This window comes from Xenopus tropicalis, chromosome 8 (assembly GCF_000004195.4).
Source record: "Xenopus tropicalis strain Nigerian chromosome 8, UCB_Xtro_10.0, whole genome shotgun sequence".
In the NCBI taxonomy this organism is placed as follows: Eukaryota; Metazoa; Chordata; class Amphibia; order Anura; family Pipidae; genus Xenopus; species Xenopus tropicalis.
In genome coordinates, this window is record NC_030684.2 from 134,617,653 (window position 1) to 134,645,537 (window position 27,885).

General features: G+C 45.5%; 1 protein-coding gene across 3 annotated transcripts; it reads right to left on the reverse strand.

The window, feature by feature from the left end:
* Positions 1 to 716: 716 nt before the first annotated feature.
* On the reverse strand, positions 717 to 23,636 carry LOC100496798 (butyrophilin subfamily 1 member A1). Of its 3 annotated transcripts, XM_002940073.3 has the most exons (9): positions 23,568 to 23,636; positions 11,365 to 11,465; positions 8,899 to 9,243; positions 8,393 to 8,662; positions 6,749 to 6,862; positions 6,497 to 6,517; positions 3,058 to 3,084; positions 2,139 to 2,162; positions 717 to 1,610 (listed from the first exon to the last, which is right to left on the reverse strand). In XM_002940073.3, the coding sequence occupies exons 2-9, from the start codon at positions 11,441 to 11,443 to the stop codon at positions 1,012 to 1,014; spliced, it is 1,479 nt and encodes a 492-aa protein (XP_002940119.3). In that variant the 5' UTR covers positions 11,444 to 11,465; positions 23,568 to 23,636; the 3' UTR covers positions 717 to 1,011. The 3 variants fall into 3 exon arrangements, with proteins under 3 accessions (XP_002940119.3, XP_017952461.1, XP_004918991.3); XM_018096972.2 differs by lacking the exons at positions 11,365 to 11,465; positions 23,568 to 23,636 and having other exon boundaries at positions 717 to 1,349; positions 8,899 to 10,001; XM_004918934.3 differs by lacking the exons at positions 11,365 to 11,465; positions 23,568 to 23,636 and having other exon boundaries at positions 8,899 to 9,984.
* Positions 23,637 to 27,885: the final 4,249 nt, after the last annotated feature.

Genomic DNA, 27,885 nt, shown 5'->3' on the forward strand with positions numbered 1-27,885 from the left:
TTTTTTTGAATGGATATACACATGCACAGATAATGGCCACACATTGGAGTATTCAAATTTGTACACATATAACAGCATTGGTTAATTGCATAATGGTCAGAGAATGGGGATTATTTCCACTTGTTAGAATGTAATGGTATTTAGATGTGATGTGATACACTATTGTTTTTTATCCTTGAGAAAGGTCCTAATGAGGACCGAAACGTCGGTTTTAAAACAATACATTTTTGATAAAGCATTGAAGGGTGTGCTGGCCATGGATGATTATTTTATATATATATATATATATATATATATATATATATATATATATATATATATATATATATATAGGGCCAAACAAGCCTCTCTTTCCCCAATATTCCCACACTGAGCTGGGCAACATGGGGCTAACTCTTCTGTTGGGCTCTCAACAATATGGATGCACATTGTTGCTGGGAGGGCACATCCAGGAGCTGATGGAGTCCTTGTCCTGACAATTTTTAAACCTGCTCTGACTGATTTTCAACCAGATATTGGTTGGGCAGGCCCAGTAGGAGGTGAAGTGACATGTAGGACTGTGGGGATGGTGACAATTAATTCTATACATTTTTCCCCCTAAGGGTTGTTTCCCTTGGAAAGGTTTTTGTTTTTTTTTACTTAACACAAAACAAAAGAAGGGGCAGCTGATTAGGAGCCCTACTGTGGGTATAAGCAGGTTTGGGTCACTGGAAACATTTCTAGTAGGTTAACTTCCCATCTCTTAACTGGTCAGGGATTAAGGTAAATTCATGGGCTTACCCAGGCAATGGCCCACTGCAACCTGTGGGGTCCTGGGAACCTCAGGGGGTAACTGATAGTTCCCCTTGACACTAAAGAGCAAGAGCTGCAATGGTGGGGTCTGATACGCCCCTCTGGCTCAGTGTGCACAGGCTGTGCCCCCCCCATCCAAAGCTGGTCCATATTTTATTTAAAAAAAAATAGGGGGAATAAGATTTTGTGCCAACCTCTAACACATAAATCCCTTTAATCTTAGGTGGACCCAATGGGGAAAAGTTCAAAACGGATGCATTTCCCATGCAACAGCAAACAATGGTTTTGCTCTGCAGAATTTTTCCCTTTCCCTTGAGTCCCATGATCACATGAGATAGAGCCATTAGGGACGTATCCTGCAGCACATATTCCATTCACTGGGGCTGAGGGAACATTGCCATGAGTCCCATGATCAGATGGGGTACAGCCATTAGGGGTGTATCCTGCAGCACATATTCCATTCACTGGGGCTGGGGGAACATTGCCATGAGTCCCATGATCAGATGGGGTACAGCCATTAGGGGTGTATCCTGCAGCACATATTCCATTCACTGGGGCTGGGGGAACATTGCCATGAGTCCCATGATCAGATGGGGTACAGCCATTAGGGGTGTATCCTGCAGCACATATTCCATTCACTGGGGCTGAGGGAACATTGCCATGAGTCCCATGATCAGATGGGGTACAGCCATTAGGGGTGTATCCTGCAGCACATATTCCATTCACTGGGGCTGAGGGAACATTGCCATGAGTCCCATGATCAGATGGGGTACAGCCATTAGGGGTGTATCCTGCAGCACATATTCCATTCACTGGGGCTGAGGGAAATGAAATGTAATTAAGCAATATATTACTTCACATTCTGTGTAATCAGCCAATAAATCTACATGTGCATATCCATTTAAGAACCCCAATATGTAAGTGTTTAACCCAACTGGATAGGCTGGAGTCTGGCAGTGCTGTTGCACTTTCCCAGTGCTGAGGTGCAATAATCTGATATAGCCCCAGTGTAGGGGCAGGGTTATTCAGCTTATACACACACAGTAATGTATAAAGCTCTAAAGCAAACCATGAGTAATATATAGGGCTTGGGGGGCTGCACTGAGCCCCAGTGTCTGGGAGATTCTGTTCCCACACCCACATACTCTGTATAATATTATCCTCTTGCAAAACTATTATGGCTCAAACTCCTAATTCCAACCCTCCCATTCATTTCAGAAACAGGATGAGAGATCTGTATGAGGGAAAGGATTAGAAATCTGCTGCCTCAAATGTCTCTTTAATACTAATTTACTTCTCAATTATCAGAACTACATTTCCTTGTACTTTCTATTAAAGTCACTTACCTTCCTTGCGCACATTCTGTTTGCCTGCAACGGAAACATTGCTCAGTGTTAAATAACCCGCTGAATAACCCGCTGAATAACCCGCTAAATAACCCGCTGAATAACCCGCTAAATAACCCGCTGAATAACCCGCTGAATAACCCGCTGAATAACCCGCTGAATAACCCCCTGAATAACCCGCTGAATAACCTTCTGAATAACCTTCTGAATAACCCCCTGAATAACCCCCTGAATAACCCCCTGAATAACCCGCTGAATAACCCGCTGAATAACCTTCTGAATAACCCCCTGAATAACCCCCTGAATAACCCGCTGAATAACCCGCTGAATAACCTTCTGAATAACCTTCTGAATAACCTTCTGAATAACCCCCTGAATAACCCGCTGAATAACCCGCTGAATAACCTTCTGAATAACCTTCTGAATAAACCCCTGAATAACCCCCTGAATAACCCGCTGAATAACCCGCTGAATAACCTTCTGAATAACCCCCTGAATAACCCCCTGAATAACCCGCTGAATAACCCGCTGAATAACCTTCTGAATAACCTTCTGAATAACCCCCTGCATAACCCACTGAATAACCTGCTGAATAACCTTCTGAATAACCCGCTGAATAACCCCCTGCATAACCCGCTGAATAACCTGCTGAATAACCTTCTGAATAACCCGCTGAATAACCCCCTGAATAACCCGCTGAATAACCCGCTGAATAACCCACTGAATAACCCCCTGAATAACCCCCTGAATAACCCCCTGAATAACCCGCTGAATAACCCACTGAATAACCCGCTGAATAACCCGCTGAATAACCCGCTAAATAACCCACTGGCTAAACACAGACTGTCGGATCCCATAGCTGCACTGAAGTTCCTGTAGCAGTAACAGTAAATAAGAGGACAGGGGAGCCATTACTCACAGTTATCCGGTGCCGCCCGGAGTCGTTCTGCAAATGAAGGGGGAGATCATGTTATTTATGTTTGGGGATCGGAGAGACTCAAGGGAATGAGGTTGGAAATACAAATGGTGAGAAACCCACTGCCCAGAACCCACAGTGTCACTCTCTCCTGGGAATAAACGTGTGAATTCATTTACACAACTGAGACTGTACAAACCCAATATCTGTTCTAATTCTTAGGGGCCCGGGGCCCGGCATTGCTGCTGTGCCAATAGAAATATATAGAAAGTCACCCAATTACCCTCCAAGTTAAAGGATAAGTAAACTATAAAAAATATAATGTAAGATTGCTCGGGGGGGGGGGATTCCAGGCACTTTTGCCATTTATATTCATTATTTTTTCCGGTTTCAGAGTTTTTTTTTTAAAAGGGTGGTTCACCTTTGAGTTAATATGAAGTATGTTATAGTGAGGCCAATTCTAAGCAACTTTTTAACTGGTCTCCATTATTTATTTTTCATAATTTAAGCATTTGCTTTCTCTGACTCTTTCCAACTTTCAAAATGGGGGTCACTGACCCCGACAGCCAAAATACTGTTGCTCTGTGAGGCTACAATTTTATGGTTATAGTTACTTTTTTTATTAATTATTTATCTATTCAGGTCCGCTCCTACTCGTATACTGGCCTCTCACTGAAACCACTCCCTGGTTGCTAATGTAATTTGAAACCTAGAAACCAGATAACTGCTAAACTGGAGAATTGCTGAACAAAAAGGGAAATATTATGAAAACCACAAATAATAGAAAATTAAGACCAATTGCCTAGAATATTACTCTCTACATCATACTAAAAGTTAACTCAAAGGTGAACAACCCCATTAACTGCCACTATAATGAATTTTGTAACAACAGCCCCGCCTGTTGGTCAGTTTTTATAACTACAGACAGAAAGGGAAACAGAGAAGGGTTCTGATGTTTCTCTGTTCAGGAAGAAGATGGGAAATGGAATCTGAAGCTCCAATCTCTTTCCTGAGCAAAGCAATTACTCACAAAAAGTTTCCAATCCAGAAAAGCTGGAAATGATAATCAAACAGCTCGGCCTGTACAAAGCGACATGGGGAGCCGCTGTGGCAAGACCTGGATCATTACTACTAGAGAGATGCTGAACCTTTAGGCTGGTGCAATAAGTTCAGTATATAAAATATGGGATTTCTGGCTATATTCATTTTTAAGGTCTAGTTCTCCTTTAACATTTTATTCAACATAGAAGATAGAAGAGTAGAAAATTAGACAGTAGAGGTAGAAGGGGAAAAGTCACAGTGGTGAGAGAATACTGATAGGGCAAAGATGGAAAGACAGAAGGAATAGGACTTTAGAAGATGGGCTTCCTTTAAAGTAGCTAAAATAAAGTCTGTTTACACAAGGAACTGCTCAGTGTTACTGCCACGTTATAATGTTATATCATGTTATAATGTCCATCTATTAATAATGTGCTACTGTGTCATTCAATGTCTGGGGCATTAACCTTTAAATATTTGCCATTGCCCTGGGAGTTCATATAGAGCTCTGACCCTGCCATATACCTCTTAGGCCATAGTGGGACAGCAAATTCCCATAGACAAGGCCAAACCCACTGTGTCATAGATGAGCCTCTCAGCCATGCCCTGTGTATGGTGTGTGTTTTCAAAAAAGCATCTGATACCAATCACATCACTGAGCATAAATCCCATCTGATCTGGGTGAGCCTGGTTTATTATTATAATGACTGCTGAAATTTAGAACTAGAGAGTTCAGTGTAGTAAAACCAAACAGAACAGAGCATTGTAGCATGTATGTATGTATGTATGTATGTATATGTTTATTTATAAAGTACTACTTATGTACGCAGCGCTGTACAGTAGAATTCATTAATACAAACGGGGGGTTATTAAGATAATAGATAAATACACAGTATAACAATAAATACAGATAAATACAAGGTGCAGTTGCAATAAGAGTCAGAAACACAAGATGAAGGAGGTCCCTGCCCCGTAGAGCTTACAATCTATATCGTAGAGCTTACAATCTATATAACATCCATGTATATCGCTTGTTGTGTGTTATTTGTCCTGCATACTGAATGGCTGGAATCCTCAGGGCATCAGCCAATGAATAGCCACCTTAATCTGATGTTCCCAACACAAAACTAAGTATTACCTTTCCCCTTTTTCAGATTAAAATGAAGTCCAAATAGTAAAAAAGGCCCAGTAGAAGTCACAGAGAAGAGAATATACTGTAGGGATTCCAAAGATTTGGGCCCCTTAGTCTGGGTTCCCCTTTAGACAGGCACCAGAGGGTGGCCTTGTGGGATATGCACACCTAAGGGTGGTCCTAGCTGTTTGTGTGTGTGTAAAGAGAGCTTCCTTTGTTATTCAGCAGCAACCACTAGGTGGCAGTGTGCTGTAATATAAAAAGGGATGACAAACACCATGGGGCACATTTACAAAAGCACGAACGCTCCGAGCATATTTTTGCCGATTTTTTCGGGCGTCCGCACGACTTCTTCGTATGGCGCACAACTTTTTTGGACGTTTGTACGAAAAAATCAGAAAGGTTTTACCGCTGTTTACAATTGTTCGGTACGAAAATTTTGTGATTTTCGGATCGCCAATACGATATTATCATGACTAATATGATTTTTTCGTAAGCATTTTCGTGATATTTGCGATCTCCCGAAATTTTCGTTTCCAATACGATTTTTTCCCATTCGTGATTCAGATTAGTAAAATGGGACCCCACCTCTGTAAGAGGCTAGCTACAGGCTCCAGTTATAGAGTTTAGATAGATCTGTTATAGTCACTCTCGGAGTGAAAGGATAGACATGGTATCCAGAAAGGGCAGCCTGAGGCCCATCCGAGGAGATTATTGCGGTTATGACCTCGCGGCATTACTGGCCGTAGTTCAGGTACATTAAGTGGCCAGCTCAGGTGGTAGCTAGGGACCGTAAAAGGAGATTGCCTAAGCGAGAGGGACTTCTGGTGTAAGTACCGGGGAGAGCTCTAAGAGAGAGGGTCTCCTAGAGGAAGTAAGGAGAAAGTACCTGAACCTGCATATCATAACACTGGATCCAATAAAAAAAGTTTATTTGGTTAATCAGCACTTCCAGTCTCCTGGTCTATTCCTCAAAGAGTGGATCCTCACCTGCCTGGTAAGCAACTACCCCAAGGGGGGTAAGGTCCCTGGAGTTGGAGGGAGTCCCTATGTTTGGAGGACTGCACAGAGTAACCCAGGGAAGTTTCCCAGGGAGGGGAGTTACAGTTCAACCTGTCCTGACCCTGGGTGGAGGCACGTCAGTTAACAGTATTGTCACACGCAGGTAAATGCATGTTAGAAGTTCAGCAGTAGCAGAAGAGGGCTACAATACTATGAATAAATGTTACAGAATTCAATTCATTATAATGCCAAGCACCATTTAGCACTTACTTATCTCTTCATTTTTATTTCCTGAAAAACAAACAAACAAGTAGATTTTACTTCATATACACATATAATAGTTAATACTTCACATTATTAAGAAATATAAAAAGTGTCAATGGCAAAACAATTTCTCATTTATTTATTGCTTCATATTATTGTCTGAAAACAAACAAAATGCAAAAAATCATGGAGATTTAATAGAAAAAGTACTGAAAAACTACTAAATAAATCTGGCAATAAATCTCTTTAGGTACTTACCGAGTTCCTTGCTTTGATGGCACAACAACCCAATACAAACAATCAAAGCAGCCAGACAAGGCCAGAATATAATGTAGCGACTGTACTGATCCCTGTGGGTTTGCCCGGATATCACTAGTTGTCGTGTTATTATAGGAAAAATATACATAGAATTAATTTGAGACCCAAGAATGTAACCATAGAATATCATGTAATTTGTCTTTGTCTAAGCATTTATACCTGCCCCACTGTTGGGCTTCTAATACCCACCTGCCCCCATTCTCACTTACCCCTGCATGAAACAGACAAGGTCTATTTATGGATGAACATATATAGTTTTTTTGGTTCTATTTTTTAACCAATAATGGGTAATTATATCTTAGTTGAGATCAAGTACAGGTACTGTTTTATTATTACAGAGAAAAGGGAATCATTTAACCATTAAATAAACCCAATAGGGCTGTTCTGCCCCCAATAAGGGGTAATTATATCTTAGTTGGGATCAAGTACAGGTACTGTTTTATTATTACAGAGAAAAGGGAATCATTTAACCATGAAATAAACCCAATAGGGCTGTTCTGCCCCAATAAGGGGTAATTATATCTTAGTTGGGATCAAGTACAGGTACTGTTTTATTATTACAGAGAAAAGGGAATCATTTAACCATGAAATAAACCCAATAGGGCTGTTCTGCCCCCAATAAGGGGTAATTATATCTTAGTTGGGATCAAGTACAGGTACTGTTTTATTATTAAAGAGAAAAGGGAATCATTTTAACATGAAATAAACCCAATAGGGCTGTTCTGCCCCCAATAAGGGGTAATTATATCTTAGTTGGGATCAAGTACAGGTACTGTTTTATTATTACAGAGAAAAGGGAATCATTTAACCATTAAATAAACCCAATAGGGCTGTTCTGCCCCCAATAAGGGGTAATTATATCTTAGTTGGGATCAAGTACAGGTACTGTTTTATTAATGTGAATTAATTGACTACAATGGAGTCTATGGGAGATGGGCTTCCCATAATTTGGAACTTTCTGGATAATGGGTTTCTGGATAAGGGGTCCGATACCTGTACAGAGAAAAATATAATAATTTTAAAAATTTTGAATTATTTGATTGAAATGGAGTCTATTGGGGATGGCCTTGCCATAATTCTGAGCTTTCTGGATAATGGTTTTCCAGATAATGGATCCCATACCTGTACAAAGCTTTGACGGTCTTTTAAGAGTTTAGCATGAAATGTTCCTACAAAAGGCAACGGCAATGGAACCCACCATGATTTCAGGTGATTGTTACCTGCCTGAACTGTAACTCACAGGAAGGTGACAAAAGGCTCAGAATCACTTGGAACCGTTGGTGGAATCGTGGGACAGGCGACTGATACACAGAAATGCAGACTGACGTACCTGCCAGTGAAGCTATTAGATACCTGGCACCCCAACACCCAAAATAACAACACAAGGCAATTCCCTCAGACAGTGCAGGTAACTTCACCCACTGAGACTCTAGATAAGGGATTTTCACCGGAATGATTGACAGCAAAGGCAGCCATGTTATGGGATTCTATGGAGCCAATACACTGTATGTGGCACAAACTACTGATACAGAATATTAACAAATAAAGACTAATAGGAAAACTAATAGGAAGACTGTAACTCACCTCTGATATGCCTGCAGCTTTGTTTCCTCTGATTTATGGAATTGCAGACAGTGCAAGTGATATTAGAAGAATCTGGTAGAGAGATAATACTAAAGATGCAATAGAAACTTTTCTCATTTCTGTACACATTTTGCATAGATGGGATGACTCGGATCCCCTGGGTATCAGTCCATATGAGGGAAGGTTCTGGAAGCCAGCCACAGGACCCACAAAAGGCAGTGTCATTACTTGTATATGTGTTGGAGGTAATTACAGGGAGACTTCCCACAGCTACAAACAGAGAAATGTAATTAGCGGTGCAGTTGTACTGCCGGGCTACACACAGCAATAACTCCGTACAGCAGTGACTTAGAGACTTTTTTGGTTCAAGCTCCACATTGAGGCGGCATATTTCTTCAGGGCCCCTTTCAGCAGGGGTGCAGGCATGTGGAATAGATTTCAAAACACACTTTTAGCAGCATTTCCATGGTAACAATAAGAATTCAGGTAAAACCCTGCTCACTTACCAGTAACCTGTAGCTGTACTGTTGTTCTCCCATGATGCTCACTGGACTCAACAAAACAATAATATTCCCCAGAATCCTGAGCTGTGACGTTACGGATCTTTAAAGGGAAAATTCCCCTAGTGATGTTCTCCTTTAGCAGTTCTGTTCTGTTAGCAAACTGTGGCATCTGGGCTGTGTAATCGTCTTTCCCATTAATATAAAGATGAACATAGGGCCGGTACATAGGCTTAAGCCAACGGATTTCCATCTTCTCTGCGTTCATCTCAGGAGCCAGATGACAAGGTAACAGCACATCTGACCCAAGTGTAGCAACAACTGATGTTGTTGAAGAAACCTTAAATCTGACTGTTAAAAACACAGCATAGAATAATTGAAAATTATTTGAAAGATAATTATTTGAAAGATTTTCAGATGCACAGACATATCTCCAAGCACAAAGATAATCTTTCAGCATCACTGACCAATCTGGCTGAGCAGGGCCAGTTACAGTGTGTAGCGCAGACTTTGCTGCTGCAGTTTGGCACTCGCCCGATTGTGGGATTATGCAGAGAATCATATAGCAGTTCAGCTCATAGTTATATACAATCGGCAGCCAATATCTCCAGCATGTTTGGAACCAAATACGAAGGCAGATTGCAGCCAGTTTGGTTAATATGTGACTGTCAGATCTTTTCCAACATCAGATCTTATCCAACATCTTCCTTTCTGCTCAGAGGCACAAATGAAGAAGCGTTGGTACCATTGGGGGGTTACAGAGAAAGTACCAAAGGGGCCAGTAGGCAACACCAGCTGCTCCCCGTGCTTATGGGTAATAAAGCCAGTGCCTATGACAGACAATGCTGCTGCCAAGTGACTGCCCCCAAGTGATACCCACCAGGCAACACTGGCAGCGCCACAACTCAGAGAGAGTCCATCTGTGCTGCCAGCAGCCTAACCACCCCCCACCCAAATCAATGAAGGGATGAAATGGCGGCAGGAGGAGTTTTCTCCAGACTAAAATTAGCGGCTGAAACACATTTCTCTCTGCACATGAAGCTTTATGAAAGGTGCCAAGAATAATAATGGAATGAACTGTAATAGAGCCGGAGCAAACTGAATGAACTGTAATAGAGCCGGAGCAAACTGAATGAACTGTAATACAGCCGGAGCAAACTGAATGAACTGTAATACAGCCGGAGCAACATGAATGAATTGTAATAGAGCCGGAGCAAACTGAATGAACTGTAATAGAGCCGGAGCAAACTGAATGAACTGTAATAGAGCCGGAGCAAACTGAATGAACTGTAATACAGCCGGAGCAAACTGAATGAACTGTAATACAGCCGTAGCAAACTGAATGAACTGTAATAGAGCCGGAGCAAACTGAATGAACTGTAATACAGCCGGAGCAAACTGAATGAACTGTAATAGAGCCGGAGCAAACTGAATGAACTGTAATAGAGCCAGAGCAAACTGAATGAACTGTAATAGAGCCGGAGCAAACTGACTGAACTGTAATACAGCCGGAGCAAACTAAATGAACTGTAATAGAGCCGGAGCAAACTGAATGAACTGTAATAGAGCCGGAGCTAACTGAATGAACTGTAATACAGCCGGAGCAAACTGAATGAACTGTAATAGAGCCGGAGCAAACTGAATGAACTGTAATACAGCCGGAGCAAACTGAATGAACTGTAATACAGCCGGAGCAAACTGAATGAACTGTAATACAGCCGGAGCAAACTGAATGAACTGTAATAGAGCCGGAGCAAACTGAATGAACTGTAATACAGCCGGAGCAAACTGAATGAACTGTAATACAGCCGGAGCAAACTGAATGAACTGTAATACAGCCGGAGCAAACTGAATGAACTGTAATACAGCCGGAGCAAACTGAATGAACTGTAATACAGCCGGAGCAAACTGAATGAACTGTAATACAGCCGGAGCAAACTGACTGAACTGTAATACAGCCGGAGCAAACTGAATGAACTGTAATACAGCCGGAGCAAACTGAATGAACTGTAATACAGCCGGAGCGGGGGAGGTAGGAATGATCAGAGTACCAGTAGCCAATAGAACTGGGGCTTTATAGCGGTTTATGTGCCTGGAACTAACACTGTTGCACTGGGTACAGTTGTTGCCATGCAAGGGAGATTGATAGTAACAAATGGCCTGAATACTGTAACATGTTACACTCACTATATAATTGCTACCTGTGTCACTGACTGAGTTTGGATTGAAGTATAAGATTTTTTTCAATAACTGATCTGGATCCTTGAGTGATATTAGCGGAACAGGCACTATACTCCTTTATTCTAACATTCAGTTGATATCTTTTTAACTCATTCAATTAAAAGTAACATTTCATAAATTAGCTTTAGTCATGGCATTCTAGCAATAGAAATGGGAAGGTGCAAGAGTAATGGGTTGCTAATGAGAACTCTTTTTCATTCAGATCTGAATCTGTAAATAAAAAGCACTTACCTGAAAGGGATCCTTCAAACATGGAACAGAGAATGAAGAGCCCAAAGAAATGCACAATCTTGGGTATAGCAGGTCCCATAATCTCCAACAAACAGCCTAATCTGCAATTGGGAAATATATAAATTAACAGGGTTATAGCACCTCTTGTAGCTAATCTGTATAAAAAGTTCTAAGGGCTCTGGCACACGGGGAGACTAGTCGCCCGCAACAAATCTCCCTTGTCACGGGCGACTAATCTCCCTGAAATGCCATCCCACCGGCAAAAATGTAAATCGCCGGTGGGATGGTATATGTGGCCCAGCAATTTCCCCAATATCCCATGTAACATCCAAAACATTTACTGACAAAATAGAGACCATGAGTTCACATGCTGTACCCTGTGCATAATACAGGGGCTGGGATATTCCTTATACAGGCTGAGTAATATCTACATCAGAACAGTTTCCTTTCTGACAACATGTACACACAAGCACAAACCCTACGAAGGCTGATGGCAGCCAGTTTGGTTAATATGTGACTGTCAGATCTTATCCAACATCATCTGCCCTATACACAGGGGAACAGCCCATTAGGGCTCTGGCACACGGGGGAGATTAGTCGCCCGCGATTAACTCCCTGTTCACGGGCGACTAATCTCCCCGAGTTGCCTACCCCTGCCATCCCACCGGCGAACATGTAAGTCGCTGGCGGGATGGCACATGCGGCGGCGCGATTTCGCGCAAATCGCCGAAAAAGACTCACAAGTCTTTTTCGACGATTTCCGGAAATCGCCCCGCCGCGTCTGCCATCCCACCGGCGACTTACATGTTCGCCGGTGGGATGGCAGGGGTAGGCAACTCGGGGAGATTAGTCGCCCGTGAACAGGGAGTTAATCGCAGGCGACTAATCTCCCCCGTGTGCCAGAGCCCTTACACTCATACACAGGAACGCACAGTAGGCAAGAACTCATCCTTGCTGAGCAATGAATATAAATAAAATAGATATATAGAGAAAGAAACACATATAAATGGTTAACATGTATGTAACACTTGTTTGGCTTAGAAGGGGTTAATCCAGACTAGAATATGGTAGAGCATGTGTTACATGCGACCCCCTTTCTTGGAGTTGGCCTTTCGCTAAGTGGAAGGTTACCTGCACAATGTAGTTATACTACAACTCCCACTGGTACTGTGTAGTGTATAGTAATAGGACGCCAGTAGCTCTTGCAGATGAACTAGTTAACTCTTTATTGTCCAAGACAGATGTTGTTAATACAGGGATCAGTAATACTCACAGCGATTGAGGTAGATTGGTACAGTTGGTAAGTAGCAATTGTGACCAATAGAGACAGTGTAGCCCACAATGGAGATATACAGAGTATTAGCCGGGAGTCCCAAGATGGATGCCCTTTACTGGAACAGATCCGTACAGCCAACGGTGGTTCAGGGGTAAGTACTGCCTGAATCCTTTGTCTTAACTGTGGTCCCTACAGCAAGGCATACAGAGCCTGGGTTGGACTAAACCCTTAGGGACTGATTTACTAATCCATGAATCCGAATGGGAAAAATTCAGATTGGAAACGAACATTTTGCGACTTTTTAGTATTTTTTGCGATTTTTTCGTTGCTATTACGACTTTTTCGTAAATTGTTGCGACTTTTTCGTAGCCGTTATGATTTGCTCGTATATTGTCGCGACTTTTTCATATTGAGCGCTCGTAAACTGCAGGCAAACCTTTGCGACTTGACATGATTTTGGAAGTTTCCCATAGGGCTCAATGGCACTCTGCAGCTCCAACCTGGCCCAAGGAAAGTCTCCCATAGGGCTCAATGGCACTCTGCAGCTCCAACCCGGCCCAAGGAAAGTCTCCCATAGGGCTCAATGGCACTCTGCAGCTCCAACCCGGCCCAAGGAAAGTCTCCCATAGGGCTCAATGGCACTCTGCAGCTCCAACCCGGCCCAAGGAAAGCCTCCCATAGGGCTCAATGGCACTCTGCAGCTCCAACCCTACCCAAGGAAAGCCTCCCATAGGGCTCAATGGCACTCTGCAGCTCCAACCCGGCCCAAGGAAAGTCTCCCATAGGGCTCAATGGCACTCTGCAGCTCCAACCCGGCCCAAGGAAAGTCTCCCATAGGGCTCAATGGCACTCTGCAGCTCCAACCCGGCCCAAGGAAAGTCTCCCATAGGGCTCAATGGCACTCTGCAGCTCCAACCCGGCCCAAGGAAAGTCTCCCATAGGGCTCAATGGCACTCTGCAGCTCCAACCCGGCCCAAGGAAAGTCTCCCATAGGGCTCAATGGCACTCTGCAGCTCCAACCCGGCCCAAGGAAAGTCTCCCATAGGGCTCAATGGCACTCTGCAGCTCCAACCCGGCCCAAGGAAAGTCTCCCATAGGGCTCAATGGCACTCTGCAGCTCCAACCCTACCCAAGGAAAGCCTCCCATAGGGCTCAATGGCACTCTGCAGCTCCAACCCGGCCCAAGGAAAGCCTCCCATAGGGCTCAATGGCACTCTGCAGCTCCAACCCGGCCCAAGGAAAGTCTCCCATAGGGCTCAATGGCACTCTGCAGCTCCAACCCGGCCCAAGGAAAGCCTCCCATAGGGCTCAATGGCACTCTGCAGCTCCAACCCGGCCCAAGGAAAGCCTCCCATAGGGCTCAATGGCACTCTGCAGCTCCAACCCGGCCCAAGGAAAGTCTCCCATAGGGCTCAATGGCACTCTGCAGCTCCAACCTGGCCCAAGGAAAGTCTCCCATAGGGCTCAATGGCACTCTGCAGCTCCAACCCAGCCCAAGGAAAGTCTCCCATAGGGCTCAATGGCACTCTGCAGCTCCAACCCGGCCCAAGGAAAGCCTCCCATAGGGCTCAATGGCACTCTGCAGCTCCAACCTGGCCCAAGGAAAGTCTCCCATAGGGCTCAATGGCACTCTGCAGCTCCAACCCGGCCCAAGGAAAGCCTCCCATAGGGCTCAATGGCACTCTGCAGCTCCTACCCGGCCCAAGGAAAGCCTCCCATAGGGCTCAATGGCACTCTGCAGCTCCAACCCGGCCCAAGGAAAGTCTCCCATAGGGCTCAATGGCACTCTGCAGCTCCAACCCGGCCCAAGGAAAGTCTCCCATAGGGCTGAATGGCACTCTGCAGCTCCATACCGGCCCAAGGAAAGTCTTCCGTAGGGCTCAATGGCACTCTGCAGCTCCAACCTGGCCCAAGGAAAGTCTCCCATAGGGCTCAATGGCACTCTGCAGCTCCAACCCGGCGCAAGGAAAGTCTCCCATAGGGCTCAATGGCACTCTGCAGCTCCAACCCGGCCCAAGGAAAGTCTCCCATAGGGCTCAATGGCACTCTGCAGCTCCAACCCGGCCCAAGGAAAGTCTCCCATAGGGCTCAATGGCACTCTGCAGCTCCAACCCGGCCCAAGGAAAGTCTCCCATAGGGCTCAATGGCACTCTGCAGCTCCAACCCGGCCCAAGGAAAGCCTCCCATAGGGCTCAATGGCACTCTGCAGCTCCAACCCGGCCCAAGGAAAGCCTCCCATAGGGCTCAATGGCACTCTGCAGCTCCAACCCGGCCCAAGGAAAGCCTCCCATAGGGCTCAATGGCACTCTGCAGCTCCAACCCGGCCCAAGGAAAGCCTCCCATAGGGCTCAATGGCACTCTGCAGCTCCAACCCGGCCCAAGGAAAGCCTCCCATAGGGCTCAATGGCACTCTGCAGCTCCAACCCGGCCCAAGGAAAGTCTCCCATAGGGCTCAATGGCACTCTGCAGCTCCAACCCGGCCCAAGGAAAGTCTCCCATAGGGCTCAATGGCACTCTGCAGCTCCAACCCGGCCCAAGGAAAGTCTCCCATAGGGCTCAATGGCACTCTGCAGCTCCAACCCGGCCCAAGGAAAGTCTCCCATAGGGCTCAATGGCACTCTGCAGCTCCAACCCGGCCCAAGGAAAGTCTCCCATAGGGCTCAATGGCACTCTGCAGCTCCAACCCGGCCCAAGGAAAGTCTCCCATAGGGCTCAATGGCACTCTGCAGCTCCAACCCGGCCCAAGGAAAGTCTCCCATAGGGCTCAATGGCACTCTGCAGCTCCAACCCGGCCCAAGGAAAGTCTCCCATAGGGCTCAATGGCACTCTGCAGCTCCAACCCGGCCCAAGGAAAGCCTCCCATAGGGCTCAATGGCACTCTGCAGCTCCAACCCGGCCCAAGGAAAGCCTCCCATAGGGCTCAATGGCACTCTGCAGCTCCAACCTGGCCCAAGGAAAGCCTCCCATAGGGCTCAATGGCACTCTGCAGCTCCAACCCGGCCCAAGGAAAGTCTCCCATAGGGCTCAATGGCACTCTGCAGCTCCAACCCGGCCCAAGGAAAGTCTCCCATAGGGCTCAATGGCACTCTGCAGCTCCAACCCGGCCCAAGGAAAGTCTCCCATAGGGCTCAATGGCACTCTGCAGCTCCAACCCGGCCCAAGGAAAGTCTCCCATAGGGCTCAATGGCACTCTGCAGTTCAAAACCCGGCCCAAGGAAAGTCACAATACTGAAGCTTGAATGAATCCGAAACTTTCGTACTCAGCGCGAAAAAGTTGTGACAATTCGCGCAAGTCGTAACACTATGAAAAAGTCTCTACAATTTGCGAAAAAGTCATAACAGCTACGAAAAAGTTGCGTCAATTTACGAAAAAATTGCAAAATACCGATCATTATGAAAAAAAAATGCATTCGGACACTTTTCGGACGTTCGTGGATTAGTAAATGTGCCCCTTAGTGTCTCCTTTGGTGGGGTTAATGGCTGCCCTTTCTAGTTAAAGCTGACTATGCTCACTTCTCCTAGAGAGTGCTATTGAATACTCTGCTGTGCTTTCTTATCCTCATTCACGGGGCCCTGTCCCCGACTAGAATACTGCACTTCCCAACTTAAACCCTTCTGCCTTGCTGTCCCTTACAATACATTGGGAATTCCATTCCTGAATTCCTCCACAGAGAATCCATAAGATCCATTATATCCATAATCCATAATATCTATGTAGGGACCCATAGGGTTAACATGCCCCTATGGCTTTAAACCCTACAACTTCCTTAGTTCTGTTGTTACTGGGCAAAGACTCATGTATCAGTTTATAGTTTTGCATATGTGTCTTATTGGTTAACAGGGAGACCACTCCCATGGCGCTCTGATATAGTGCTTAGCATGGGGTGGGTCTTCCTCTTTGGCTATATCTGCTGACCCAGGTGGATGTTTCACTGAGCCTGGGATCAACAGGGACCCAGTAAAGTGAGTACCCTAGGGGCTGCATCCAGCTCTAGTGAAGTCGAGGACAGGGACCCTGTGAATGAGGAATAGTAAGTGTCAGGATAATTTCTAAGAGCACTTTCTAGGAAAATGAGATTGTGAGATTACCGTATATACTCGAGTATAAGCCGAGATTTTCAGCACCAAAAATGTGCTGAAAAACAAAGCCTCGGCTTATACTCGAGTGTATCCCATAGAGCTGGCTGTGCGGAACGAGTGTATCCCATAGAGCTGGCTGTGCGGAACGAGTGTATCCCATAAAGCTGGCTGTGCGGAACGAGTGTATCCCATAGAGCTGGCTGTGCGGAACGAGTGTATCCCATAGAGCTGGCTGTGCGGAACGAGTGTATCCCATAGAGCTGGCTGTGCGGAACGAGTGTATCCGATAGAGCTGGCTGTGCGGAACGAGTGTATCCCATAGAGCTGGCTGTGCGGAACGAGTGTATCCCATAGAGCTGGCTGTGCGGAACGAGTGTATCCCATAGAGCTGGCTGTGCGGAACGAGTGTATCCCATAGAGCTGGCTGTGCGGAACGAGTGTATCCCATAGAGCTGGCTGTGCGGAACGAGTGTATCCCATAGAGCTGACCCCCGCACCCCCCTTCCCGTGGACGGACGTTTGTTCGGACGTTCATGCGCGCGTGTGCACTGACGTTCACGTGCACAAGGCCGTTCGCGGGTATGCGCACATGCACGGGTGCACACATGTATGTGTGTCCGTGCGCACAGCCACCTCCTTCAGGTAACTTCAAATTATTATGATCGCCTGGTTTGTATTTACCACTACAAGTATACATCATTGTACCCACGCTTGCATGTATGTGTGTCCGTCCATGGAGGTGCGCACAGCCAGCTCGTTGAGTAAGGTAACTTCAATTTATTTTGATCGGCTGGTTTGTGTTTACCAAGTATATATCATTGCAGCATGGCAACTGATTTGTGAATCCCAACATAATAGGTCACAAGCCACTGTAATAAAGACTTTAACTTGCTCTTGCATAGTTTTTCAAACCCCTTGGTTAGTTTTCAATACTGTGTAGGCCATGCATGAAAACCATCCAGGGCTACACAGAAAGTTCAGCAGCTTGGATTTTACTGCAACTGCACTATAATAATATATATTTAATGCCAGCAATAATTGCAGTTTCATGAGAAGGGTTTAAGAACCATTTACATTTCGAAATTGCCTGGAGAACAGTAATACTGTATATGTTTAGCATTATAAAGCTTTTGCTACATGGATTCTGGCTGAAATCTAGTGACTGGCACTCTTACTTCTGATTGGCATGCTTTTCATTACTTACTTTTTTCTGACATGAAGAAAATGGTTTTAGGAATGGCAATTATTGTTTATTCTACATCTATTGTCTAGCTTTTAGTCAGATAGAATTGTCTTCCACCATATACAAAAAGCATGAATGAATAACTCATTTAGCCATAGTGATAGTTTAACTCTTTAAAAAGAGAGGAATCAGGCTACCCCCATAAGATCAGCCTCCACACCCAGGTTTAGGCTTATGTATCTTGTCTTACCCACTGCTGTAACTCTTCAAGGCAGGAGGGTCAAAGGGTCCTCCATCCACCTTTCCCTAATCACCTTTCTGTAATCTGCAGCTGCCAACATGATATATTTATGAAGATTTCACAGGGGGTCACGCTGAGTGTCCTTTTATTATTTATTTGATTATTGAAACTTAGCAGTAGCGGCTGCATTTCCCACCCTAGGCTTATACTCGAGTCAATAAGGTTTTCCAGTTTTCTTAGGTAAAATTAGGTACCTCGGCTTATACTCGGATCGGCTTATACTCGAGTATATACGGTAGTTAGAAAGAGCAGTTTCTGGCTCCAACCAGGAGAGATTAGCTGGAAGTACTCTTCCCTACAGGCACTGTTGCCTTAGAGCAGGACATGGTTAAGACGCAGGTATCAGGTCAGTTCCTATCCCTGATCCATAGTCGGCTGTGAGGGATCCTTGGCTGCTAAGGGACACCCTGAGGATACAGGTACTGGGCCAGGTTACTCTCCACAGGGAGGCCATGCTGGTTGGTGGGCCTTACCTTCCCCACCCTCGGCTGAGGTGGGCTATACGGGGGGACACCAGGAGAATTACCTGATATCTCCTCGGTGTGAGTACATTGCTATAACCCTGCATATTGATTGTCTCTGACAATAAACTGATTCTATTGTTCAACTGCAAGAACCTTCTGGTGCCCATTTGTTATTTTGCACTGCACACAGTTACAGTGAGTTGTAGTTGCACTACACCATAGCTCTGTTTGGCCACTTCCACTTAGCGAAGGCCCATCTTGAAGGATTGAGTCGCGTGTACCCCATGCTCTAAACCGTGCTGTTGGCTTGGTTACAGCCAAGAAAGGGTTAAATTTCTGGTGCTCAACGTGGGGCGGAGCTATCCGTGAACAGGACGGAGCCATTATCCTGAGGGTGCAGAGCTGTTGGACATGTATTTTTAAATTTTGCTGATAGGCTGCCGGACTCGATAGGAAAAGGTGCCTGTGGATGCTAATCGTAAAATCGACGTCGTGTTTGGCCATGGGTTCGGGCTTGAAGGTTCCCCCAAGAGCACCCATTGACTGTGGAACCTGTCAATTAATCTCTGTGGAGTTTGGCGCGCTTCTGTGAGCTCCCGTGGGAAGTCCTGCCTGGTGACGAGGCTTTGCGGGGCGTTGGCTGGATATAAACGTCATGGTTGGCCATTTTGTGACAGACCTCAGACCCAGACGCAAGCACGACACGCTGCCTGATTGGGAGTGGGTAAGCGGCTGATACCATTGAGGACTGCAAAAGGATTAGTTCCAGATAACCATGGCTGCGGACTGGAGGGGGTAAGCAAGCAATTTCCCCCGGGTGTTACTGCGGCGGAGGAACACCCCAACTGTAGTGACTTTCTTTAGGCCCGGCTTTATCGTCCAAAGAGATTGCGGATAAAGGCCGGGAGGGTGGGAGAAATCTAAGGTGCGAGGTTATGCCCGGATTGGTCACCCCTATGGACTCCCATGGACAGAGATACTTAGGGGGATGATCATCTTCTGTTGCCCATAATGGTGGGCTGGTTGTGTTATTTTACCTGATCCTCTCTGCTGAGAGATTTTGACATTGATTGTACATAGTTGGGTTACAGAAAGACTGCTGGGCCTCTAACTTCAACTTCTACCTCAACCCACCTATGTAGTTGGGACCCATTGCCTTATCTTAAACCCTACGGAATGTGTGCTGATTACCCTAATCATGAACACTGAGTTAGGGTGGGACAGGAGGGGACTTAATAAAGTTGATGTTTGGTGGGGTGTGTTTTCAACAGTTACATGAACCCAATGACTTTTTCTCCTTTACAGCCAAGCACATGATTGGGATACCTGGATGACGGCAGGAAATCTCATGTGTTTATGCCTGAATACCTGGGTAACAAGGTCCCGGAGGTATTTCAAGGGTTTCTTTAAGTTGAGTGCCTGAGTGAGTCATGGTGACTCTCAGGGGTTGTACTGTAAGTGGTTGAGAAATGGTAATATGATTGCAGGAACCATTATACCCGCTATGCCTCAGGAGAGGATACCTGAAGAGGATGTTTGGTACTGTTTGTTGCACTAATTCTTGCACTATATATTATGCTTGAAATGTGTATATTGGAACCATTGCTGGGTCGGAATGGGTTTTCCCCCGGGTGAATGTAGGGACCCATAAGGTTAACATGCCCCTATGGCTTTAAACCGTGCTGGTTGGTGGTCCTTACCTTCCCCACCCTCGGCTGAGGTGGGCTATACGGGTGGACACCATATTTTTCTACCTTCTGTGCAATTACCTGATATCTGCTCTGTGTGAGTGTTGCTATAACCCTGCATATTAATTGTCTCTGACAATAAACCAGATCCTTCTGGTGCCCATTAGAGATGTAGCGAACTGTTCGCCGGCGAACTAATTCGCGCGAACATCGGGTGTTCGCGTTCACGCAAATTCGCGGACTTTTGCCGATGTTCGCCACTTTGGGTTTGCCGCGTTTTTTTTTGGCGCCGCGTTTTTTTTGGCGCCTTGGTTATTCCGCCGCGTTTTTTCGCTTCGTTTTATCGCCTATGCATATACATAGGAATAGCTTGCGTTATTTTTTGGCGTTTTTTTTTGGTGTTTTTTTTTTTTGGCGTTTTTTTTACAAAGTATTTTTCAGAGAAGTTTTTGCCCTTGATCCCCCTCCTGCATGCCACTGTCCAGGTCGTGGCACCCTTTAAACAACTTTAAAATCAGTTTTCTGGCCAGAAATGGCTTTTCTAGGTTTTAAAGTTCGCCTTCCCATTGAAGTCTATGGGGTTCACAAAGTTCGCGAATATTCGCGAGTTTTGGCGAAAGTCCGCGAACGGGTTCGCGAACATTTTCGGCGATGTTCGCTACATCACTAGTGCCCATTTGTTACTTTGCTCTACACACAGATACAGTAAGTTGTAGTTGCACTACACCATAGCTTCCACTTAGTGAAGGCCCAAACTATGCACAGTCAGTCACTGGGTGATTACATATTCCAGTTGGTTTTTTTTAAGTGGGCGGAGCCACAAGCAGCCAATCAGATTTTACCTATTGACTTTCAATGGGGAAATCCAACCTGCTGCCATTCTTACAGTATTAACACCAGGGTCCCCAAACTTTTCACAGTTGGTCACTAGGGGACTGTAGGTTTAGTTTTGAAAAAGTGGGTGGAGCCACAAACAGCCAATCAGATTTCACCTATTGAATTTTTTTTTTGTTAAATTAAAATGCTGCCATTCTCACACTATTTATGCCAGGGTGCCACTGTTTGTCACTGGGGGACTTTGACTCAAGGTTAGAAAAAAAATGGGCGGGGCCACCAACCACCAATCACAATTTACCTATTGACTTTTATTGGTTTAAATTGAAACAGCTGCCGTTCTTTAACTATTAATCCCAGGGTCCCTAAACTTTGCAGAGTTTGTCATTGGGTTAGAAAAAGGGGGCGGTATCAGTACTGAGATTAACTGCCCCCTGCATGGTTCTCACCTCAGATTCAGGCTGTAATCCCCCTGTATTTTTTTAAACATGTAATCCCCTGTGTTGTTCACACCTTTTAATACCTGCATTATTCATACACTGCATTGTTCACACCTCAAGCTGTAATCACCCCACATTGTTCACTTCTTCACACAGGCAGAGTATGGCACACACAGGCAGCATAGGGTAGAGTATGGCACACACAGGCAGCATAGAGCAGGCAGAGTATGGCACAAACATGCTGCCTGTGTGTGCCATACTCTGCCTGCCCTATGCTGCCTGTGTGTGCCATACTCTGCCTGCCCTATGCTGCCTGTGTGTGCCATACTCTGTCTGCCCTATGCTGCCTGTGTGTGCCATACTCTGTCTGCCCTATGCTGCCTGTGTGTGCCATACTCTGCCTGCCCTATGCTGCCTGTGTGTGCCATACTCTGCCTGCCCTATGCTGCCCGTGTGTACCATACTCTGCCTGCCCTATGCTGCCTGTGTGTGCCATACTCTGTCTGCCCTATGCTGCCTGTGTGTCCCATACTCTGTCTGCCCTATGCTGTCTGTGTGTGCCATACTCTGCCTGCCCTATGCTGCCTGTGTGTGCCATACTCTGTCTGCCCTAAGCTGCCTGTGTGTGCCATACTCTGCCTGCCCAACCCTTCCTGTGTGTGCCATACTCTGCCTGCCCTATGCTGCCTGTGTGTGCCATACTCTGCCTGCCCTATGCTGCCCGTGTGTGCCATACTCTGTCTGCCCTATGCTGTCTGTGTGTGCCATACTCTGCCTGCCCTATGCTGCCTGTGTGTGCCATACTCTGTCTGCCCTATGCTGTCTGTGTGTGCCATACTCTGCCTGCCCTATGCTGCCTGTGTGTGCCATACTCTGTCTGGCAGAAACCCCTCTGTACCCAATCAACCTGTGTCTAAGTGACTAACAGCCATGCCTCACTGCCACCTGTGTGTGCCATACTCTGCCTGCCCTATGCTGCCTGTGTGTGCCATACTCTGCCTGCCCTATGCTGCCTGTGTGTGCCATACTCTGTCTGCCCTATGCTGCCTGTGTGTGCCATACTCTGTCTGCCCTATGCTGCCTGTGTGTGCCATACTCTGCCTGCCCTATGCTGCCTGTGTGTGCCATACTCTGTCTGCCCTAAGCTGCCTGTGTGTGCCATTCTCTGCCTGCCCAACCCTTCCTGTGTGTGCCATACTCTGCCTGCCCTATGCTGCTTGTGTGTGCCATACTCTGCCTGCCCTATGCTGCCCGTGTGTGCCATACTCTGCCTGCCCTATGCTGCCTGTGTGTGCCATACTCTGCCTGCCCTATGCTGCCTGTGTGTGCCATACTCTGCCTGCCCTATGCTGCCTGTGTGTGCCATACTCTGCCTGCCCTATGCTGCCTGTGTGTGCAATACTCTGCCTGCCCCATGCTGCCTGTGTGTGCCATACTCTGCATTCCCTATGCTGCCTGTGTGTGCCATACTCTGCCTGCCCTACCCTGCCTGTGTGTCCCCGCAGTGAGCACCAACCATTTGGGTTTTTGCTGCGCTACCACCATTAATGTGAGCATGGTCTTATGATAACATGAGTGTGGTTTGAAGTGGGTGCAGTTTAAAAAAGTGGAGTGGTCAATACTGGCTTCCATTAGCGGCCCTTCACTATATATGCTAGAGAAATTCCGGCTCTCAGCACCACAGAAGTTGGACAGCACTGCCATACAGCATTGGCAGAAACCCCTTTGTAACCAATCAACCTGTGTCTAAGTGACTAACAGCCATGTCTCACTGCCACTGAGCAACAATAACTGGCACTGGATAAACCCCAGCAGCTTTTGCCCCAGAGCAACCCCCTCCTGCCATATAACCCAATTGAGCAGCAACTCTTTTACTAACCCCCTGCTGTCCATTTAGCCCCTGCCGCCATGCCATACCCAGTTGCACGTACACTTACCCATGTATACTCACAGCTATCCGGATAACTTTTCTATAACGTGTTACTTCTGTTTCGCAAGCTCCAGATATATCACTCAAACCCACAAGGGGACTTTTTTTACTTCCTGTTAGCTGCACGAGGGAAGTGGGCGGTGACTCCAGTACCCACACTCTGTACAGTAATTGTGTGTGGTGAGGTGGGGCTTGCTGATACAAAGTTTTACTGGGTTTGCATCGCTGTTATTCCTTATTAATAGAAGTGAAAGAGAGAATTTCAGCAATTAGGGGTTGGTATAGACTTAGTATAGAATAGACCAGTGACAGTATTTATACACACCTCCAATCATCACAGTGTAGCCCCAGGAATATTTGGGGAGCAAAGAGTCACCCCATAATCCTAATCTGACTGACCATGTCACACAGTGACCTGGGCCGTCTCCCCACCTTGTGACTCTCCTTATAGATTGCTAGCTAGCAGGGTTCCCTTTACCTCTCCACTTTACCTCTCATTTTGAGTATGTTGCTGCTCTATAAATGATAGCGGCTAAAGTGACCCAGCCCAGGGCAACAGCCTTGTGTGAGGGAATGGGAAATACTGCAACTTTAAACAAATGTAGTTTGTGTCTCAATTACTTAGTATTATTGTTTATGTCTTTGATTCAGGGTTGAAAATAAACCCTCCTCCAGGACTGGACTGGCAACCAGAGGGGCTGCTGTAAGGTGCCATAGACAGTCACTATTTATTGGGCTGGGGGGGCTGTTTGTGCCTCTGGGTACTGGGAATGCCAGGGGGGCTGTAAGGTGCCATAGACAGTCACTATTTATTGGGCTGGGGGGACTATTTGGGCCTCTGTGTAGTTGAAATGCCGGGCCCTATTTTGACCAGTTTGGATCTGCCATACTCTTTATTTTTCTTCCTTGTTAATGATATTGGCATTGAAACATCAGTTTTACAAATATAAATAAGTGCAATTTTCAGTGTATGCTCCTCACTTCAGATACCTCATGTCCCAGGCCAAATAAAGTTCAATAAAATACTCCAAAGTTCCCTCTTCTGCTTTAGACTTAGCGATGAGGTCTTGGAAAAAAAGAAAAAAGTATATATAGTGTAATACTGTTATTGCTTCACAATGTGCACTCTCATGTGCTTTTTAACACCAGTGATGACTTTTACTTATATCCCCCTTTTGTGCCCAGTTGTGATATCCCTTTCCGATTGCCAATCTACTTACAGACCCCCTTGGGTTTATATGGCATCCAATTGGTTCGCTTGTAGCTCAGAACTCTCTGCTTTCCCACCTCTTAATTTCAGGCAGTGTTAGGAACCACTTCACATACAGTAGGTAAATTTCCAACTTTAGCAACTTAAGGTTAATTCCATGACTTTTCCATTTCCCTTCCCCTTCTGTGCACTTACTGAAACTAAGAGGTGGGAAAGCAGAGAGTCGTGAGCTACAAGCGAACCAATTGGGTGCCATATAAACCCAAGTGGGTCTGTAAGTAGATTGGCAATCGGAAAGGGATATCACAACTGGGCACAAAAGGGGGATATAAGTAAAAGTCATCACTCGTGTTAAAAAGCACATGAGAGTGCACATTGTGAAGCAATAACAGTATTACACTATTTTTGTTTTTTTTTCTTTTTTTCCTCATAAGACCTAAGTCTAAAGCAGAAGCGGGCACTTTGGAGTATTGTATTGAATTGAAACATCATGCTTTCCAGCTGGACCAGTAAAATACCAGCCAGGTTAAACCCCAGAGAAGCCAGAAAGTGTGCATGTGGGGTGGGGGGATATTAAGATGGCTTCTTTCCCAGAGGCTAGGGAATCTCTCCTCTGATTTACTTTCGGCCACACACACATACTGTATATATATAAAAATGATCTTTCATTCACTTTTAAAATCTGTCTGCAGAGGGGCCAATAGCCACACACTTCCCTGCTTGTGCTGCCCTTGAAATGTCCTTGTGTACACACCAGTGCAGGGCTTGGAGGGAACACCGGTTGGGACACCATCTTCCTCAGGAGGCTCATGTAGCACAAGTAATAAATACTTTTTTACCTTCAACCTCTTCACTTTATCAGCAATCTCAAGGCAATCACAGCCCATGTAACATAGTAACATAACATATTAATATAACCCCTACTTGGCTGTGAAAACAGGTAACATCAGCTAGATTGGCTTTAGAGCATGGGGTACATAGGACTCTACACGCCAGATGGGCTTTCGCTATGTGGAAATATCCTTGGGGTGCAGTGAAACTACAACTCACTTAGGTTCTAACCAGAACGTAACTTGATACATAGGGTTATAGCAATACTCACACAGAGGAGATATCAGGCCATTGCACAGAAGCAATTACCCTCCCCTATTCTTACTGTTTCCTCAGTATGAATGCAGGTAGGCTCTATGATCTTGTTTAAATAGTTTTGTAAATAAGAGCAGCTCTTCATCCCTTAAAGGTTACAGAACAGGCAATTAATATCTAAGGATTTATACAAGAAAAAAAGCCTGACGTGGAAAGTTGATATTCAATCAATATTTTGTTTCTGAGACCAGAAATGAGGTTTCATATTTAGCACTGGAAGAATTTATTTACTGTTTAGACAGCTACATTATGGTATCCTAGCGAGGCAGTACATTGTATCCTAGCGAGGCAGTACATTGTATCCTGGCGAGGCAGTACATTGTATCCTAGGGAGGCAGTACATTGTATCCTAGCGAGGCAGTACATTGTATCCTAGCGAGGCAATACATTGTATCCTAGCGAGGCAGTACATTGTATCCTAGCGAGGCAGTACATTGTATCCTGGCGAGGCAGTACATTGTATCCTAGCGAGGCAGTACATTGTATCCTGGCGAGGCAGTACATTGTATCCTAGCGAGGCAGTACATTGTATCCTAGCGAGGCAGTACATTGTATCCTAGCGAGGCAGTACATTGTGTCCTAGCAAGGCAGTACATTGTATCCTAGCGAGGCAGTACATTGTAAGGGAATACTGCCATGGGAAAATGTTTTTTTTTCAAAACCTATCAGTTAATAGAGCTTCTATAGCAGAATCCTGCATTATAATCTGTTTTACACAAACACAGACTCAGGCACACTTTACTGCTGCGCTGCAAGTTGGAAAGATATCCCCCCCCCCTCCCTCCCAGCAGCCGATCAGCAGAACAATGGGTAGGGAGCAAGATAGCAGCTCCCAGTAGGTAACAGAATAGCACTCAATATTAAGAAATCCAAGTCCAGATTGGGACTCCTCCAGTTACATGGGAATAGGAGAAACAATAGGTTAGCTGAAAGCAGTTCTAATGTGTAGCGCCGGCTCCTTCTGAAAGCTCAGACTCAGGCACACTTTACTGCTGCGCTGCAAGTTGGAGTGATATCCCCCCCCCCCTCCCCCCAGCAGCCGATCAGCAGAACAATGGGAAGGGAGCAAGATAGCAGCTCCCAGTAGGTATCAGAATAGCACTCAATAGTAAGAAATCCAAGTCCGGCTTGGGACTCCTCCAGTTACATGGGAGTAGGAGAAACAATAGGTTAGCTGAAAGCAGTTCTAATGTGTAGCGCTGGCTGAAAGCTCAGACTCAGGCACAATGCACTGAGATGGCGCCTACACACCAATATTACAGCTACAAATACATTTGTTGGTTCAAGAATAAAATGTTAAATGGCAGAGGGAATTATTTGCTGTGTAACAGGGTCATTTAAAACTAAAAAGTACCCCATAAATATCATGACAGTGTCCCTGAATCATAAATAAGCAAAATGTAAATAAAAAGCCAAAAAAAATTTTCTTACTGACTCACCAAGGAGCCGCCTGGTGTTCTGTTTGCTGTGATTTAGGGAACTGGTGAAGAAGTCAGCTGATTAACCGGGAAAGGAACAATAGCGCTTAAAGGGGACCTGTCACCCTAAGAAATAATTACAAATTGTTTTCTATTGTGTTTGTCAGGCAAAATAAACTTCAATTACACCATATAAATTATTTTAAACTTATTTCCCTCAGCACTGGAATTTACAATTGCAGAAAACAGGCAGGTGCCATTTTGTGGACACTGTTATTAAGGCAAGCTGTTAAAATCTTGTTTCTGTGCCAGTATGGGGGCCCTGATACCTATGTCAATGCACTGGTTACACAATTACATGGTGAGGAGGGAGGGGGAATGTGAGTAGGGCAGTGACATCTAAGAAGTTATGAATGGAAAGTGAAAGTAACTGTCTGCCTAAGGCATAGAGGTGGGACAGGCAATATATGACAGCTGGCACTTTTAAATGCTTATATAATGGGTATAGATGTGTTAATAAAAAAATTATTTTGGGTTTGATGTTTAATTTG

Excerpts from the sequence above, each read along its gene's own strand:
- LOC100496798 (XM_004918934.3), bottom strand. The coding sequence starts at position 9,454 with ATGATTCTCTGCATAATCCCACAATCGGGCGAGTGCCAAACTGCAGCA. Across the intron at positions 8,663-8,898 it reads AGTACAGCTACAGGTTACTG|CTGTGGGAAGTCTCCCTGTA; the intron begins GTAAGTGAGCAG and ends CTCTGTTTGTAG. Across the intron at positions 1,611-2,138 it reads ACAGAATGTGCGCAAGGAAG|CCCCAGTGAATGGAATATGT; the intron begins GTAAGTGACTTT and ends CATTTCCCTCAG.